We start from the raw sequence: 18,219 nt of genomic DNA on the forward strand, positions 1-18,219 counted from the left end.
AAATCTCAAAATGGTCTTCACACACTGCAAGTGTACTTTGTACACCTTTAGCTTTAAGTGAAAAGTTTTTAAATATGCTACAAAGCATGGCAACAGAGCTGCTGAGAGACCCTTTGGACCTCCTCCCACAGACAGTGTCATCAAAGTGTGGAGCAACAGGAAGAAAAGCTCCTCCAGATGCCAAGACAGAAGAAGGCAACGTGAGGGACACCTCCACGGTGGTTGGAGGCAGGAGAGGTGAGGACCTGGACTCTGCAGCAGTGTCAGACTGGGATCTCTTCTTTGACCGAGGTGATACAAGAAGAAGGTAAGAGGACTGTACAAGAAAAAAACATCAATGATTTCTCAGGGACACCTAAACGGTGCTTTAACTTTTGAAGAGAGAAGGTTTGAGCATGAGAACATGAATGAAACTTGCCCCAAAACTTCCAGCAGCCTGCGAGAATCAAGTTTTGGAATTTCATTCTTATGTTATCAATCTTCAAAAGACTTACACCCTTGAGCTGTCCCAAACTGCCAGTATGAATGAGGTCCCACTCACATTTGATGTGCCATCCAACAGAGCTGTGGACATCAAAGGAGCAAAGACCATGGCTGTTAAAACTAGTGGTCATGAAAAAACACATTTCACTGCTGTTCAAGTCTGTTGGGCAGGTGGGACAAAGAGATCACCTAAGATCATCTTTAAAAGAAAAGCATTTCCGAAAGATAAGATTAGAAGTGCAGTTACTGTCCATGTGCACAAAAAATGATGGAGGAATGAAGGCAGCATGAAAATCTGGTTTAACAAAGGCTGGTCATGAAGGCCTGGAGGGTTACTTAAAAAGCAGCTTTGCTTGTTTCTGATCACTTCAGAGCCCGTGCTTCACAAAGTGCAAAAGCAATCGCAGCAGACTTGAAAACCCAACCTGCTGTGAAACCTGGTGGGCTAACCAGCCAACTGCAACCTCCTGCTGTGTCAATACACAAGCTGGTTAAGGCCCTAATGAAGAAAGAGTGGATGCCCTGGATGTGCTCAGCTGGTAATGATTTAAGACCTACAGGCAGAATCAAGAAAGCACCCATCACCCAGATTTGTGATTGGATCCTAAGACAGTAGAGTGGTGTCAGGAGGAAGTGGTTGCGAAATCGTCTAAAAAATTGTGGCATCGGTAATGCAATGGACAGAACTGAATACGAAATTTACTGGGATGAGGAAAGTGACTCTTCAGAAGACACTGGAAATGTAGAAATTAAAGAAGATGACACTTCTGATATTGACAGTGACAAAGAATTCTTGACCTTCTATGACAAGTAAATACCATGAATTTGTTACCAGTATATAAAGTTTCTTGTACCTTGTATCTATTCTTCTGTTTTGCAATCATTTGTTACATAAAATTTCTCATACAATATGCTCAAAAATAAATGCTAGAATTCCTTTATAATACGAAAAACAAGTATCTAAATAGAAATAAATAAATAATAAAACAAAAGATTTTTTACTTAAAGTTTGGGCAAAAATCATGGGTACACATTATACAGAGCAAAATATGGTATATGAGTTCTGTTCATTAGTCTTCAGATGGTTCTTCAGGGTGCTGGTTCTATAATTTAGCTGCAATTCTGACGGAGAACGCGAGCATAGCGTTTACCTACACTGCCATCCTGACTGGACCTTCCTTATGTATCTTTAACCTCTTCTTCTCTGACCCTTTTCAACTCAGAAACACATAAATCTTACTTATTTCTATTTAATGTTAAACCAGCAAAAAAAGGTAACGGTCCTTCACTGTTGTTTTCTCTCTTAGCAGACAACTCCTCCTGCGCCTTTTCTTCATAGGCAAGAGCTATATAAAAAGGAGTTGATACTCACTTTCTTACTGCCCCACCTCCCATTCCTCTTCAGCCACCACAGCCTGACTCCTGCCCCAACTTGCTTGAAACCCTCCAAACTAAAGGTCTCTGAGATCTATCTAACTGCAAATGCAAAGGGTACTTTTCAACATATATGCACGCAGACCTCTGCAACACCTGGCTCTACTGACCAAGTTCTAGAATCCACCCCCTGCCCCGAACCCCTTGCACACCCTGCATCCACCATGTCGTCCCTCTCTCACACGTCTCAGTAGCACTGGCTGGAACTCTCCCTCCCTCAGCCATCCCTTCCATGACTGTTCCCAAAGGTTCCTTCCTTCGCTCTCTCTTGGAAATAGCATTTGTGGTTTATGACTTCAAAAACTACATATATGCTAAAGATTTCCAGTCTACCCAGCTCACGGCTCTCTTTATTTATTACTGCTTTCAATAATTCTTTACCTATTTTATTAGAGCTTTCAAACTTCACATTCCAAATGTTCATGTAGTAGATACCTAAGAAACTGTCATATAAGTTCAAGGATAACTCTAAAAGAGGGACAATATTTCTGAAGAAAGCTCAGCTTGCCATGGACAGGACATAGGCTATAAAATAGTAATGTGGAAAATAAATGCTTTAAGATACTTAGAAGTTATAGTCAAGTTCTTCTCCACTCCTCAGTCTTCATATTACGGCACTCCTTTCTTATATCAACGAACTGCTAAGTCCATGGGTATTATGAACATACTCATACATAGCTAAAATTTTAAGTGCAAAATCAAAAATGATAAAGATCCGCTGTAAACTTTAAAGCTTAATAAACCTGTAGGGTAGATGAAAAGCACTTGCTCATGGTACTAAAAAATAGCTTTAAAAGAGTTGCCTTAATAACTAATAAAGGAATAACCTACATGTTTAAAAAGAAACACCTGGTTAAGTTAATTCCAGAATAGGCAAGAAAGGAACAGTACTTAGCAATTAAGTGTGATATTATAAAAACTACTAATGGAAAGAAAATTTTTTCATGATTTATTAAGTTCTAAAAAACAGGTTACAAATAGTATATTTAATATAATTCAAATTAAGCAAAAAAATTAATATCTCTATATTTGTAAGGGGAAAAAAGAATATACACCTAAAAAAGTTATGATAGTTATGGTGATAGTAATACATATTTTATTCTGTGATTTTTTCTATATTTCCTGAATTTACTATAATGAAAATTTTTAAATGAGTGTTTAAGCTAAGATTATAAGAAGAACATAAATAAAAAATAATAATCATGGTACGATATTGCCCAAAAACTCTGCAGTTATATCCATCTCAAGAAACACATTCCAAGGAAAAAGACACACCAAAATGAGATACACCAAAATTCTAACAGTCTGTGTCAAAGTGGTCATAATTAGTTTCTTTCTCCTTTCCTCCATTTTCCCTGATGCTTGGCAATGTAGTTATATTATTTTATTTAAAAATTAATGGTTAAAATATTTTAAGATAAAAACAAAAGGAACTGTGCCCGAAAAGTTGAATTTAGTTTTCATTCTGCTTTCCTGCAACAGGACACCTATTCACTGAGACCCTTAGCCTTTGCTGACATGTAAATTGGGCAGTCTACCTGCCTGGGCCTCTCCCCTTCCCTCCAATCTGCAACACAGAGCCCTAGCCTAACATCACCATTACAGTATGCCCAGGACTTAAACTTCCCCCAGGAAGACCCCTACACGCTTTCTGACCTGCTCACACTGGATGGTCTGTGCTGCCCAGGGGCCTGCTTTGTATCAAGTGAGGCCAGGTGCTGGCTGCTTGTTGCCATATCTGCTCGAAAAGGCCTGTTGATAAAAAAAAAAAAGGCAGAGTGAGGTTTTCATTTCTTTGCCTTACAGGAAAAGTCCACATAAATTTAAATACACAACACAAGCCCTCAATTATCTGGTACATCTCACCTCCATTTCTTAGCAATTTGGAAAACCAAGTAACAAAAATCTACTTGGTTACATGGTGAACATTCCCGAAATACAGTACCAATAAACTTATGAACAAAAAAAGAAATTAACTGAAACCAACCCCCACAGCTCTCCACTGAAAGACAGCATTTCTTGTACATATCCTTCCAGATCATCCCCAAGTAAATCTATACATGTGTTTTTATATTTTATTAAAATGAAATATTATAGAAAACAGTTTTCCTTGACCCTCTTGGGGTCCCTGGTTGGGTCTGAAAAGTAAAGTGACAAACACAAATTAACAAGAGAAAAGCATATAAATTTTGTTGAATTTTAATATGTACATGGGAGCCTTCACAAGAGAGCGAAGACCCAAAGAAGTGAACAGAGCAGGAGACTTTTATAGCTTTTAGATAAAGGTATAAATAAATTGGTGAATAACTGGCAAGACAAGGAGTTGGGCGAGGGGTAGTAAATGGTGAAGTAGACAGGAAGACAAGGATGACTTTGATAAGGTTTGTTTGCATATTCTGGGGGCTGATCAGTGTGTACTTCCAGTAAGAGAATTTATGTCCTGCCTTTACGCAGAAAAGGGAGAGCTTTTTCTGTCTTTTAGTACTTCTCAATTGCCTTCAGCTCAAAATAATTTTATGTCAAAGAGGCATATTTTGGGAAGGCATATTTTGGGATGACATATTCTGGTTTCCTTCATTATAACCTGAATTTATCCTGAATCATTTCTTGTCAGTAAATAGAGTTGCTTTATTGTAGTTATTGTCTGCACAACATTCTACTGATTGGAAGTAACATGATTTGTTACCAGATCCTCATTTGGGGGCAGGGAGGTTGCTCCCAGTGTTCTGTGACTACAAATAATACTGTAATAAACCCCTTTACGCACTTTTGCCTGATTGTTTCCTCAGAATAAATTCTTAAATTAAAGGGCATGTATTTTGTGGTTTTGTTTGTTTTAAGATTTCATTTACTTATTTATTTTTAGAGAGAGGGGAATGGTGAGAGAGAAACATGGATGTGTGAGAGAAGCATTGATTCGTTGCCTGTCACACACCCCAGCGAAGAACCTGGCCCACAACCCAGGCACGTGCCCTGACTGGGAATCAAACCTCTAACCAGGACCTTTCATTTTGTGGGGACGCCCAACCCCCTGAGCCACATCGGTCAGGGCAAAAGGCATGTATTTTTTAAAGGTATGTTATTTGTAATAAACTGCTTTACTTCCATTATATACAGAGTAGGGCAACAGGTTTACAGTTGTTCATATGGAAAAAGACATGCAGGTTTTCATTTTTACAACGGCTTTACTAACTCTGTCTCTCCCACTCCCAACTGTAAACCTACTTTTGCCCCGCCTGTACGTACCAGAGTGCTGAAGTGACATAGAGGAGCTGGACACCAATGTGGTTCACAGAATTTTAAAGCCACTTTATTGACCCAGAGCCACTCGAGAGCAGGAAGCTTCCACAGAGTTTAAGAATGAGCCCACCCTGTGATATAACAGACTCTCCAATGTCCTTCTGCTTCCATTCACCTTAAGAGTATACATCCCATAAAGAAGAAAGCACTATTGACTATCCCTTTAGGGAAGCTTTGTTTTTTTTAATTCTAAGATATACAATGTCCTCAATTAAGTGGAATTTGATTATATTCCACCTTTCAAACTTCCCAGTACCCTCTAATATTTTACATTACATTCATTTTATCTTGAACAGACCAAGTTTCCTAAATTTTATATATCAGGTTAGAGGAAAATCACGGCAGCTGTTACAAGAGTGATTGTGGGTGCTGGGTGCTGGGTGCTGGGTGCTGGGAGGGACAGAAACCCAACGGATAAGGGGAGATGCAGCTTAAAGTCAGGTTTCGCTCTGTCCAAGAGCTCTCGACCCAGCAGAGGCGGGACCAAGCAGGAAGTAAAGGAGACTGTGGGGCGGTGAGAGCCATCTCTGTTCACAAACGGGGAAAGCCGTAAAGACAGATTCAAGAAGCTGTCTACACTTTTGGACCATTCTTGCTCATCCATTCTCCTCCAGATTCACTTCTGAGGACTAGAAAAACATGGTCTCTGAAATGTGCTGTAAAAATGTTCCCATTTCTCATTTGCCTTTAGCTTTAATTATAAAATTCTTTCTAGTGTTAAAACTTTGAGGTGTTTTTATTTTAAATCAAAATTAATCACTCCTTTAACATTTCTGGTTTTTGAGGGCATATTTAGAAAAACTTCCCTCCACAAAAATTATTTAACTTATCAATTTTTCAGTGTTGTTATGTTTTAATATTTAATTTGCTGATCCACTTGTAATTTGAGTATACAGTACACGATAGGGCTGTGCATTTGCTTCTCAATCTTTGGCCTTTTTCCCGAGATGATTTTTAAAAGACTACATCTTCTCCTCTAATGATTAGATATACCATGTACATAAAATATTAAAACTTTAGTAAGTTCTGCTAAAATCCAGCATGTTGGGCCAAGTAAATGCTGCAGGTTTCAAAGCTACGATTATGGTGTCTTTACCTGGCACAACAGACTTGAATTTAATAGAACTTAATAACTACTAATAAAATATTAGATTTCATTCATTTTTTCTGAGTTATAAATGTATAGATTATATGCCATTAGTTCTCCACGCTTTTATATACATGTACTCAGTCCCAGAAAGTCTATAGTATTTTAAAATTTATATTAATATCACAATAAGTATACATGCTGCAAACTGATTTTTTATTCAACTGTACTTTGATATAGACCTAATTCACTCATTTAAACTACTATCTAGTATTTCATGAAGAAGCAGTTTTTTTCATTTTTATGAAAAATGTTTCAAATACATGAAGAAAATAATATAACACACAAATGTGCCCAGAACTCACTCTTGTGCACAGTGTGAGCTGCACATGTGCTTGTTTCCCACACGGACGGGCAATGGCCCCCGCAGCCCCCGCAGCTCCCGCTGCTCCTCTGCTTGGGAACCAGACAAAAGGAAACCAAGGTCCTCTCCGTGCCGACCGTGCCGACCGGGAGCTGTCTCACGGCCCGCCCCAGGACACGCCTTCGTTCAGTTTGCTACGTACTACTGATGGAGGCCTACACTCCGTAAAATTATAGGTTAACTTGTAGACTTTTCTGTCTCATAAATGCACAAATAATTTCTCTGACAAGGTTATGGTTTTATTGCCTTGTATGAGATTAACAAGTTTTGTTTACAACAAATCTTATTCCAACATTCTTCCACAAACATTCCTGGAACCAGTTTTACCATCTTGCTGACTTTCTCGATAAATAAATCTTTGGCATTTGTTCATTCTGTAATTTTTTTATTGATTGATTCAAGAGAGAGAGAGAAAAAAACATCAGTTTGTTGTTGCACTTATTTATGCATTCATTGGTTTATTCTCGTATGTGCCCTGACCAGGGATTGAACTCACAACCTTGGCGCACTGGGACAATGCTCTAACCAAATGAACTACCTGCGCAGGGCCCGTGCTGTGAGTTTTGTGTGCTGACATCTGAAGAACACTGCAGAGTCAGTCGGTGTGTCAGCACTACAACGCAGGGCAAGTTTCCAGCTGTGCGCACGTCTGTTTCCGGGCACTTTTGTTCCGCTCACATGCTGGCCTCTCTCGGCCTCCTGCACACAGTTTTCATTATCACGGCCCTTACATGCCAGCAGAGCAAGTCCTCTACTTTATAAAATGTTCTTTGGGGGGGGGGGGGGCTGCTATTATTTTACTTTCATTCATAGTTACGAATTTTTTTTTAATTTTATTTATTTATCTTTAGCAAGGAAGGGAAGGAGAGAGGGAGAGAAATATCAATGTGTGGTTGCCTCTCATGTGTCCCCTGCTGGGAACCGGCCTGCAACCCAGGCATGTACCCTGACTGGGAATCGAACTGCAATCCTCTGGTTCGCAAGCCCGTGCTCAATCCACTGAGCTACACCAGCCAGGGCTTAGTTATGAATTTTAGATTAAGTTGTTATAAAATTACAAGTCCTGCCATAGTTTTTACAGGGATTTCATTACATTTTTAGCAAACTTTGCAGAGAACTGCTATCTTTACATTACATTTTCATATCCATGCACATTTATTCAGGTCTTCTCTTATTTCCTTCAATAAAAGTTTTTAATATATACATCACTGCACTGGGATTCATGTAAATCTTTGCAAAAAAGCATGCTAAACATTCCTTATATTGCTTCGGTTTTAGAATCTGTAGTGCCAAAATGGTGCAGTTATTAAAAATTCAAATACAATGACTTGTCTGTTCCGCTCCTAACCAAGTTGCTGTACTGAGAGACCTGAGAAGTGATGTGTTTTTAGCTAGTGAAAATACTCTTCGGTTGATACATGTTAAAGAAAACATGTCATATTCAATTACGGTATTAGTGAGCTGGAAAACATGTCTCTATTTTCCCCTGTTTTTACTGCTCTATTTTTTTAAGTTTCTAAAAACGTTTATTGAGATATAATTCACAGACCATACAATTTGCCCATTTAAAGTATACAATGAATGCTTTTTCACGTGCTCATATTCATAGCACTGTACAACTATCACCACAGTCTAACTTTTTAAATATTTTGTCACCCAAAGGAAACCCTGTATTCACCCATTTGCAGTCACTCCCCATAGTCCAAAGTAACCATGAACCTACTTTTTGTATCTATAGATTTGCCTATAACTAGCTTTTTCACTTAGCATAATGTTTTCAAGATTCATTCATGTTGTTGCATGTATCAGTACTTCATGTATTTTATTGCCAAATAATATTCTATTATATGGCTATAACACATTTTGTTTATCTTTTCATTAGATGATGGATATATGTTAGTTCCACTTTTTGGCTATTATGAATAATGCTGCTGTTACCATTCATGTACAGGATCTTGTATGGACGGGTATATTTCTCTTTGGTATACACCTAGGAGTGGGAGTGCTGAGTCAAATGGTAACTCTACGTTTGACATTTTCAAAAACTGCCAGATCATTTTGCAAAGTGACTGTGTGATTCTACAGTCCTACCAGGAATATATGAGATTTCCAATTTCTCCACATCTTGGCCAACACCTGTTATTGTCCATCTCGTGATGCAATGGTATCTCGTTGTGGTTTTGTCCCGAGTTTGCCTATTGACAAATGATATTGAAATTCTATTTAGGTACTTATTGGCTACTTGTATATCTTTGAAGGAATGTCTATTTAGATTTTTTGGCCATCTGTTAATTGGATTATTCTTTTTATTTTTGTGTTTTATACTGCTCTAATTTTTAACCACAACATGAAACTATTTTTAAATGAAAAGTTCTTCAACAAATGGTATTGGGAGACCTGGACAGCTACATGCAAAAAAGTGAAACTCGACCACCAACTTACACCACACAAAAATAAACTCAAGATGGATAAAAGACTTACACATAAGTCACAACACCATAAAAGTCCTAGAGAAGAACATAGGCAGGAAAATCTCAGATATTCCATGCAGCAATATTTTCACTGATATGTCCCCTGGAGCAAGGGACATAAAAGAAAGAATAAACAAATGGGACTTCATCAAAATAAAAAACTTCTACATGGCTAAAGAAAACATCAGCCAAATGAAAAGGGAACTAACCATGTGGGAAAATATATTTGCAAATGATACCGCAGACAAGGGTTTGATCTCCAAAATATATAAAGAACTCACATGACTCCACTCCAGGAAGACAAACAATCCACTTAAAAAATGGGCAAAGGACCTGAGCAAACACTTCTCTAAGGAGGACATACAGAGGGCCCAGAGACATATGAAAGGATGCTCAGCATCGCTAGCAATCAGAGAGATGCAAATTAAAACCACAATGAGATGCCACTTCACACTGGTCAGAATGGCCATCACAACCAAATCAACAAACAAGTGTTGGAAAAAATGGGGAGAAAAGGGAACCCCAATGCACTGTTGGTAGGAATGCAGACTGGTACAGCCATTGTGGAACAGTATGAAATTCCCTCAGAAAACTAAAAATGAATCTGCCTTTTGACCCGGCAATTCCACTGCTGGGATTATACCCCAAGAACCCTGAAACACCAATTCAAAAGAACCTATGCACACCAGTGCTCATAGTAGCACAATTTACAATAGCCAAGTGCTGGAAGCACCCTAAGTGCCCATGAGTATATGAGTGGATCAAAAAACTATGGTAGCCATGGCTGGTGTGGCTCAGTGGATTCAGTGCTGGCCTACAAACCAAAGGGTCACAGGTTGGATTCCAGTCAGGGCACACGCCTGAGCCAGGCACCCACTTGGGTTGCAGGCCAGGTCCCCATCAGGCAGCACGTAAGAGGCAACCACACATTGATGCTTCTTGCCCTCTCTTTATCCCTCCTTCCCCTCTCTAAAAATAAATAAATAGAATCTTTTTTAAAAATTAAAATTAAAAAATGATCATACACTATTTTTAGTAATCAGGGAAAAAGTCATATTTTGAACAATTTAAGTTCAATTTCATGAAGGGATTATTGAAATATTAATTTAAGGAAATACCTTCTGATCATCCTTTTATATTATATAAAATTTAAAACCGTTGTGAAAATATGCAGGAACAGTATAATATTTAGACCTTCCTAAGTGAAGAAGTTAGAATACATCACTACCCAATATGTTTCCAATGTGATTTTAGACATTATAGAACTGTTCTAAACATTCACTACTTTGAAAAAGTTATTTCTTAAATGTTACGGTTTTTCTAATTTTGCCTTTTTTATTTCCTATATAAATAACACACTTCAATGCTATTTTAAGTTTTGAGCCTCAAACAGTTATAATACTATATTCTTTGAACTGCTTCCAAACTTATACCTTTGTATACACATTTACCATCTTGCCCTGATTTGTAATGTATGTACCTTTGCTGAAAATAAACCCTGGTCTATCTTTATTGAAAGGAACTGGCCCTCCCAGGAGAGCTGCTGCAGCAATCAGCAGGCAGTCTCCCGAGGTCTCGACAGCAGCCCCGTCTGCAGCTTTGGCAGATCAGAAAAGCACATACCACACAGAGCCTGTGTGCATGTCAGAAAGTCAGTGTTCTCCCAGCCCTACAGGCAAGATGGGGCAGGACAGGCCCATCAAAATAGAGGGATTCATAACTATTTAATTGAAGCCAACTATTCATAGTTTGCTTCATGGCAACTATTTCCCTTTATCCTATTCACTTCTACATTTTTATCGGAAACTGGGAAAAAGACAGAAAAAAGAAGCTAATCGACTGCAGGAAAAAAAATGAAGCTAGGAAGAATACTAAGGAATGGACTATAATTTAAAAAGATAATGTACTAAATGGATGAGTTAAATTTAGTAAACTAAAGCTTAATTTTCACTCATAAACATCTAGGAACACCATACAACAGGTACTGTATCAAGTATTAGAAACATGAAATCATTCAGTTTGTGCACTCAAAGATGATATCTGAGAATAAATTGTAAATTTTAAATAGTTCACAAATTTTTACTACTACATCGCTAAGTAACATTGTTTTTATCCTGCTTTAATTGTAAGTCTCTGAACTTATAATTAAAAGTTACTTCTATCAGAAGTCCAACTATGGCCAAGATGGAGGCACAGGTAGACACACGGTTCCTCCTCACACAACCAAAATACGGACAACAAAAATTTAGAAACAAGCCCTGGCTGGTGTAGCTCAGTGGATTGAGCACGGGCCTGCGAACCACACAATCGTGGTTCAATTCCCAGTCAGGGCACATGTCTGGGTTGCAGGCCAGTTCCCAGCAGGGGACTCACAAGAGGCAACCATACATTGATATTTCTCTCCTTCTCTCCTTCCCTTTCCCTCTAAATAAATAAAACCTTTAAAAAAATTTTAGAAACAAACAAACAAAAAAAAACAGTACTGACAAAAAACTTGAACTGTATGGAAGTCCCACAACCAGGAGTTAAAATAGACACATTCATCCAGACCGGTAGAAGGGGTAGAGTCCAGGGGCCGGGCAGAGAGGGGTCGCAGCAAAAACAGTGGTGGCTGGCTGACCCCGGGGCGCTCAAGGCAGCAGCAGGCAGACCGAGCAAGGTGGCAGATTGTGGAGGGCTGAGGCTCACAAGGTGGCTGGCAGACCAGGCGGTCCCACATTCACACACAGATAAACCAAGCAAAACTGGGGAGCAAGACAGACCACACAACCCAGGGTGCCCGTACAGGGAAATAAAGCCTCAAAACACCAACTGAAAACACCTGTGGGGGTTGAGGTGCCAGGAGAAACTCCCAACCTCACAGGAGCGTTCACTGGAAAGACCCACGGGGTCCTAGACCGTCCATAAGCCCACCCACATGGGAATCAGCACCAGGAAGGCCCAGTTTGCTTGGGGGAAGCGGCGGAAGGGACTGAAATCTGACAGAGAACAGAGCAAGCGCCATTGTTCCTTCTTAGACCCCAGCCCCACACACAGCATCACAACCCAGCCACTGGGTAGCCCCGCCCTGATGAACGCTTACGGCTCCAACCCTCACTACGTAACAGGAGCATCAAGACAAAAACAAATGGCTCAAACAAAAGAACAGATCAAAGCTCCAGAAAAAATACAACTAAGCGATGAAGAGATAGCCAACCTGTCAGATACACAGTTCAAAACAATGGTGATCAGGATGCTCAAAGAACTGGTTGCTTTTGGTCACAAATTAGATGAAAAAATGAAGGCTACACCAAGTAAAATAAAGGAAAATGTACAGGGAACCAATAGGGATGGGAAGAAAACTGGGACTCAAATCAATCGATTGGACCAGAAGGAAGAAAGAAACATCCAATCAGAAAAGAATGAAGAAACAAGAATTCAAAAAATTTAGGAGAGGCTTAGGAACCTCCAGGACATCTTTAAATGTTCCAACATCTGAATTATAGGGGTACCAGAAGGGGAAGAGGAACAGCCACAAGTGGAAAACTTATTTGAACAAATAATAAAGAACTTCCCCAATCTGGCAAAGGAAATAGACTTCCAGGAAGTCCAGGAAGCTTAGAGAGTCCCAAAGAAGGTGGACCTAAGGAGGAACACACCAAGGCACTTCATCATTACATTACCCAACCAAGATTAAAATGGAGAGAATCCTAGAAGCAGCAAGAGAAAAGGAGACAGTTACCTACAAAGGAGTTCCCATCAGACTGTCAGCTGATTTCTCAAAAGAGACCTTACAGGCAAGAAGGGGCTGGAAAGAAGTATTCCAAGTCATGAAAGGCAAGGACCTACATCCAAGATTGCTCTATCCAGCAAAACTTTCATTTAGAATGGAAGGGCAGATAAAGTGCTTCTCAGATAAGGTCAAGTTCAAGGAGTTCATCATCATCACCAAGCCCTTATTACATGAAATGTTAAAGGGACTTATCTAAGAAAAAGAAGATAAAAAACATGTATACTAAAATGACAGCAAACTCACAATTATTAACAACTACACCTAAAACAAATAAACAAACAAAAAACAAGTAAACTAGAACAGGAACAGAAAACCACAGAAATGGAGATCACGTGGAGGGTTAGCAACAGGGGAGTGGGAGGAGGAGAAGGGGGGAAAAGGTATAGAGAATAAGTAGCATAGATGGTAGGTAGAAAATAGACAGGGAGAGGGCAAGAATAGGAAAATGTAGAAATTAAAGAACTTATGACACATGGACATGAACTAAAGGGGGGGAATGTGGGTGGGAAAGGGTGCACAGGGTGGAGGGGAATGAAGGGGGGAAATGGGACAAATGTAATAGCATAATCAATAAAATATATTTTAAAAGAAAGCCCAACTTTTAAAAACAGGATGAAAAAGGATATGACTTAGCAACATAGTAGTAAAACATTGTGAATTATTTAAAAGTAAACATAATATGTTAATCCTGAGCTGCATTAATAGACGTATAATATCTAGATAGAAGAGTTTGAGACTCTGTCCTAAGTTTTAACTGGCTCTTTTTTTGAATACATAATTCATGTCTCCATCAAAGTACAAACTCCTTGAAGGCAGCACTGTAACAGAGCTCCTAGCAATGCTGCTGTGATATCAGCAAACTGTCTGCCAAGTCTCCTCCTAGGCAGATCTGCCTCGAAAATGGAAACCTTCGAGAAGGCTGTGCTGGCTGGCTGGCTGAATAAATAGACAGAAGAGCAAATGGGGGACAGCAATGACTTACTTTTCATAGGAAGGAACTGGCCCTCACTCTCCTCTGGTCAGACCAACCACCTGGACTATCTGATGTTCCAGACACACTGATCTAAGACAACCAATGACTGGAAATGAAACTGGAAGCCAACCACCAGGGGGAAAAAAGGCTCAAAGTGAGTTCAATAGAAGGAAGAGTTCAAGGAAGTGGAGAAGTTTAACTTAAAAGAAGGCGAGAGTCAGAGGAAAGCAGAGAAAAGAACGTGAAAGCTATTTCCAGGCATTTCCCTTTCTAACTCATCCTTGTAAACGTAATCTTCTCTAGAGCTGCTACTCCCAAATGACTCTGAAGAATACATAATAATGTGTAGAGAGAATGAGAATAATAAAACGATTGTGGCAAAATGTTAACCATGGATTAATGGTATATATTAAGTTTTCTGTATTATTCACGTACTTTTTCACAAGTTTGGAATTACTGCAAAGTAAGAAAAAGTTTTTAAGACAGTTTAGATGACCCTGTAGCAAAGGGCAGAGACAGGGATCAAATGAGTGGTCCTAGACCTCAAGCACTGGACTAGCCAATGCCAGAGGAGAGTGCTAAGCCCTCAGGGTCCTGGACACACCAAATCCAATCATCACAGGTACTTGGGTAGCAAAGGCAGTGGAACCAAACACAATGAGCTAGCTGCTTGGGTTGTTCTATTCAAGAACAAGACATGGTTGTCATTAGGTAGTTTTATTTACTTGCAGCAAGTAAAAGGGGTCACATCCAGAGCTCTGTCTATTCTAAGGGAAGCTTAGCCATTGCTTATATTTACTATTTGGTTAATTACATGTTGATTTCTTCTTTCTAGTTGGCTAAACCTATTCAATTGGGTTTTGGTCAAGTTCAATCAATTACAAAATACTGTGCTACACTTTAACATCTAGCAAGAATACCACTGAGCAAAAACTGCTCAGACATTGAGACCCTTGTCCTATGTAACAACAGCAAGGGTAGAGGTGAACACAAAAACAACTAGATGCAAGAATCAACCAGAGAGCTACCCAGAGTGGCGCTCCATCACACACAGGTTCTTCCTGCACCGGATGCCACCTGGGAACGCGGGGAGGGAGAGGAAACCTTTGAGAAGGGACATGCAGGTCCGGTGCAGAGTTTAAAGATTTACTTGACAGGGCACTTGCCTCTCCCACTCTCCCGTGAAAACCTGACTCACTCTAAAAGAGACTGATGAGAAGAGACTGTTTGAAATCTGAGCAGATGATACCATCTTTAATTGACAATGTTTTTCCCCCCATCCTTAATGGGAATGAGAGTTCCAGAGTCATTGAGAACTGAGAAAAATGAAAATTCATTTTCATATAAAATATAATGTGTCTCAGACCCTACTCACTAAGAAAAGGGAGGATAGAAATTAGTCTCTTCAGAAAAAAAAACTATCCCAACAGATACTGCTTCTTTCGTTCACAGACACAGCAAATTACTGACACCATGGACAGTAAAACCAGAGTCTGTGTCCCTTCAAATTCTTTCCTAGGCAAAGCAAACTGTACTCTTCACATTATTCAAACCGACAAGGGAATGTTAGCTGACAAGAGTTATGTACAGCTCCTGTTTCACTTTGCCGCTTTTCTTTGCTGATTTTATTTTTAAAAAAAAAGAACCCTTCCCTATTAGAGGACTCTTGTTTCTAACAGAAATCTCCTAATCGATTCATTAACTTTTTTCACCCCCTACAGTAGGGTGACTCAGGAGAAGCATGCCGGGACACAAGGCAGAAAGCGGGGTTTCTATCCCAGGTGAGCCCATCACTAACACGCAGTGTGACTCTGGACCATTCATTTACTTCTCTGGGCTTACATGTCCTCATCTGTAAAAACAAAGAGAGGACACAAATCATAGAAACAGATATAATGGTGGCTGTCAGGGGCTGGGGGAGAAGAGGGGGTGGGGAGTTACTGTTTACTGTGTAGAGTTTCACATTTACAAGGTGAAGAGTTATGGAGATGGATGTGGTGACGGTTGCACAACATCAGGAATATGCCTCTGAACGGTACATTTAAAAATGGTTAAGATGATTAAGTTTATGTTACATGTCTTTTACCACAATAAAAAAACTGAGAGAAAAAAGCAAACACACATACACCAGAGGAGGGGTAGCGTTCTACTGGTAGCTGAGCCCGCACCCTCGCCTGCCTCTTCTCGGCGTGCCAAGCTGCAGGCAGGAAGGGGTCCCTCTCTACAGATGGGGTGAGGAGTTCAGAGGCGCAACTGATTGAGCACCAGCCCAGAGGCGGCAGAAACACAGGTGGACACCTCAAGTTGCGGGGCAGCCCCTCCCTCAGTGGGAGCAGTGATTAGGCCCAGCTGCAGCAGAGCTTTTTCCCAGAGACGTTCAAGCAACTGCAGTGACCCCAGGCCCCAAGGGAAGGGAAGCTGGGGGGCCTTGAAATGTGACAGAGTCAGGGGAGTCTCCCCCACCAGCGAGGATGGCAGCAGGGGTAGGTTCTTACACTGAGTTGATGAAAGCTGGAAATATGAATGAAAAGGGCCCAAGAGCACATGGAAAGATGAATGGATGGGGCCCCAGTGCACTAAGGGCTAGAGGGATGAATGGATACGGTGCAACGTTCCAAAACCTAGAAAGGTAAATAGATAAAGGGGAAAGAAAGCCCTTGCCCCCAGTTTTCCAGTACCAGGGGAAGGCACCAAGGGAAGGTGGGCACATGCACTGGAAGTCAGAATGGTGGAAGGGGGAGATGCTGGACCAAAGAGGCCTGTTGGTCTAGCCTGGGGAAAGAAGCGGATGGACCCACCCAAAGTATTGGACAGTTTAGGAAGTTAATCGGTCTTTCTGAAAAAGCACCTGGACCCTGGCTGATGTGCCTTGGTTGCCTGGACATCATCCTGCAAACCAAAAGTTTGTGGGTTTGATTCCCAGTCATGGCACACAACTGGGTTGCACATTTGGATCCCCAGTCAGGGCACATGCAGGAGGCAACCAATTGATGTTTCTCTCACACATCGATGTTTTTCTCCCTTTCCTTTTCCCCCCTCCCTTACCCTCTCTCTGGCATCAATTAAAAAAAAAAAAAAAAAAAAGCACCTGGCCCATCCTATACCCAACATGGATTAGCCCCAGGGAAACAAAGAAATCTACTCTCTCTTGCTGGCCGCTAACTGTTTGGGGCCTGCACAGATTGTGGACAATGCACTGGCCTGTCCTCTCCATGAGCCACATGATCTTAGCAGCCATGTGGCCCATGACCTCCAGGAGGTAGTTTGTTTCTCTCTCTCTCTCTCTCTCTAATTCTCTCTCACTAACCTGGTGAAGCATTCACTGGTATGTGTGTACTCTCTCCTGTTTGAGAGCACATGACCTTGCAGCCCTAGCAGCCACATGGTCAAGGCCATGGCCATGTCAGCTCCACACACAGCCTCCAGGAGGAAGCCTGAAGCCAGACAATAGCTAGGAACAAGCTAAGGTACCTCGATGACTACTTAGCAGCTGCCCTGGTCTCCAAAGGACAGCACTTTTAAGTGGACCCGGAACTCTGGGCTCTGTATTTTGTTCTGGTCTTCCTGAGGATGGCTGAGTGTTGTCTGGGTTTTATAAAGATGAGCTTTGAGACAGGGAGTCCCCCATTTTCCAAGATAGTGCCGCATCCAAATAAAACCCTTCTCCTTTTGCACAGCACCCACCTCACAAGTGTGCCTTGTATGGCAAGAGGCAGCCAAACCCTCTTTTTTTTTAAAACTCAGCAACAGCAACAATACCTGCCCTGTCTACCTAACAGGGATGTTATGAGAAGGAAATATGTTGTTTTATAAAACCATTTTTTACACTGAAGAATCGCATAAATGTCGTGCTGATGTTGTTGAGCAGTTAAGTGACTGAGCCCAAGAACTCCCTGTTAGACAGCCCATTATACTCCTGCTACTCAGCAGGTCAGCGTTTCCTGCGGTCACAGGACGAGGCCGCGGAAGGAGCCCTCTGCCATTTTCACTACGTCCCTCACAGGAGGGACGCTGAGCAAACGCAGGTTTTCAGTGTGATACCGAGTGGGGGCAGCTGTTCATCATTTCTTTTAAAACATCACAACCTAAAACAAAAAGAACCCAGAAATGAAATTTTTAAATATCGATGCTGAAAATAACTTTCCCTTTCATTTGGCTCTCGAAAGAAAGGCTGCTCGGGCCATTTTTTCAGGCTGGATGATGCGTCTCCTCTGGGTTCCTTGGTCAGAATCCACAACTCATTACAGAATACCTGCTGGATTACTTTTTAGTTGT

At 40.7% G+C, this 18,219-nt stretch overlaps 1 protein-coding gene across 3 annotated transcripts in view; it reads right to left on the reverse strand.

The window, feature by feature from the left end:
* The window catches only part of TTC39B (tetratricopeptide repeat domain 39B), a 228,957-nt gene that overhangs the window by 69,493 nt on the left and 141,245 nt on the right, over positions 1 to 18,219 (reverse strand). For all 3 annotated transcript variants that reach the window (XM_053656372.1, XM_053656371.1, XM_037132054.2), the window contains one exon: positions 3,574 to 3,669. In XM_053656372.1, the coding sequence (XP_053512347.1) occupies positions 3,574 to 3,653 (80 nt within the window). In that variant the 5' untranslated portion in view covers positions 3,654 to 3,669. The remainder of the gene's footprint in view (positions 1 to 3,573; positions 3,670 to 18,219) is intronic.

This window comes from Artibeus jamaicensis, unplaced genomic scaffold (assembly GCF_021234435.1).
Source record: "Artibeus jamaicensis isolate MK-2021 breed Jamaican fruit bat unplaced genomic scaffold, CSHL_Jam_final scaffold_1964, whole genome shotgun sequence".
Classification (NCBI taxonomy): domain Eukaryota; kingdom Metazoa; phylum Chordata; class Mammalia; order Chiroptera; family Phyllostomidae; genus Artibeus; species Artibeus jamaicensis.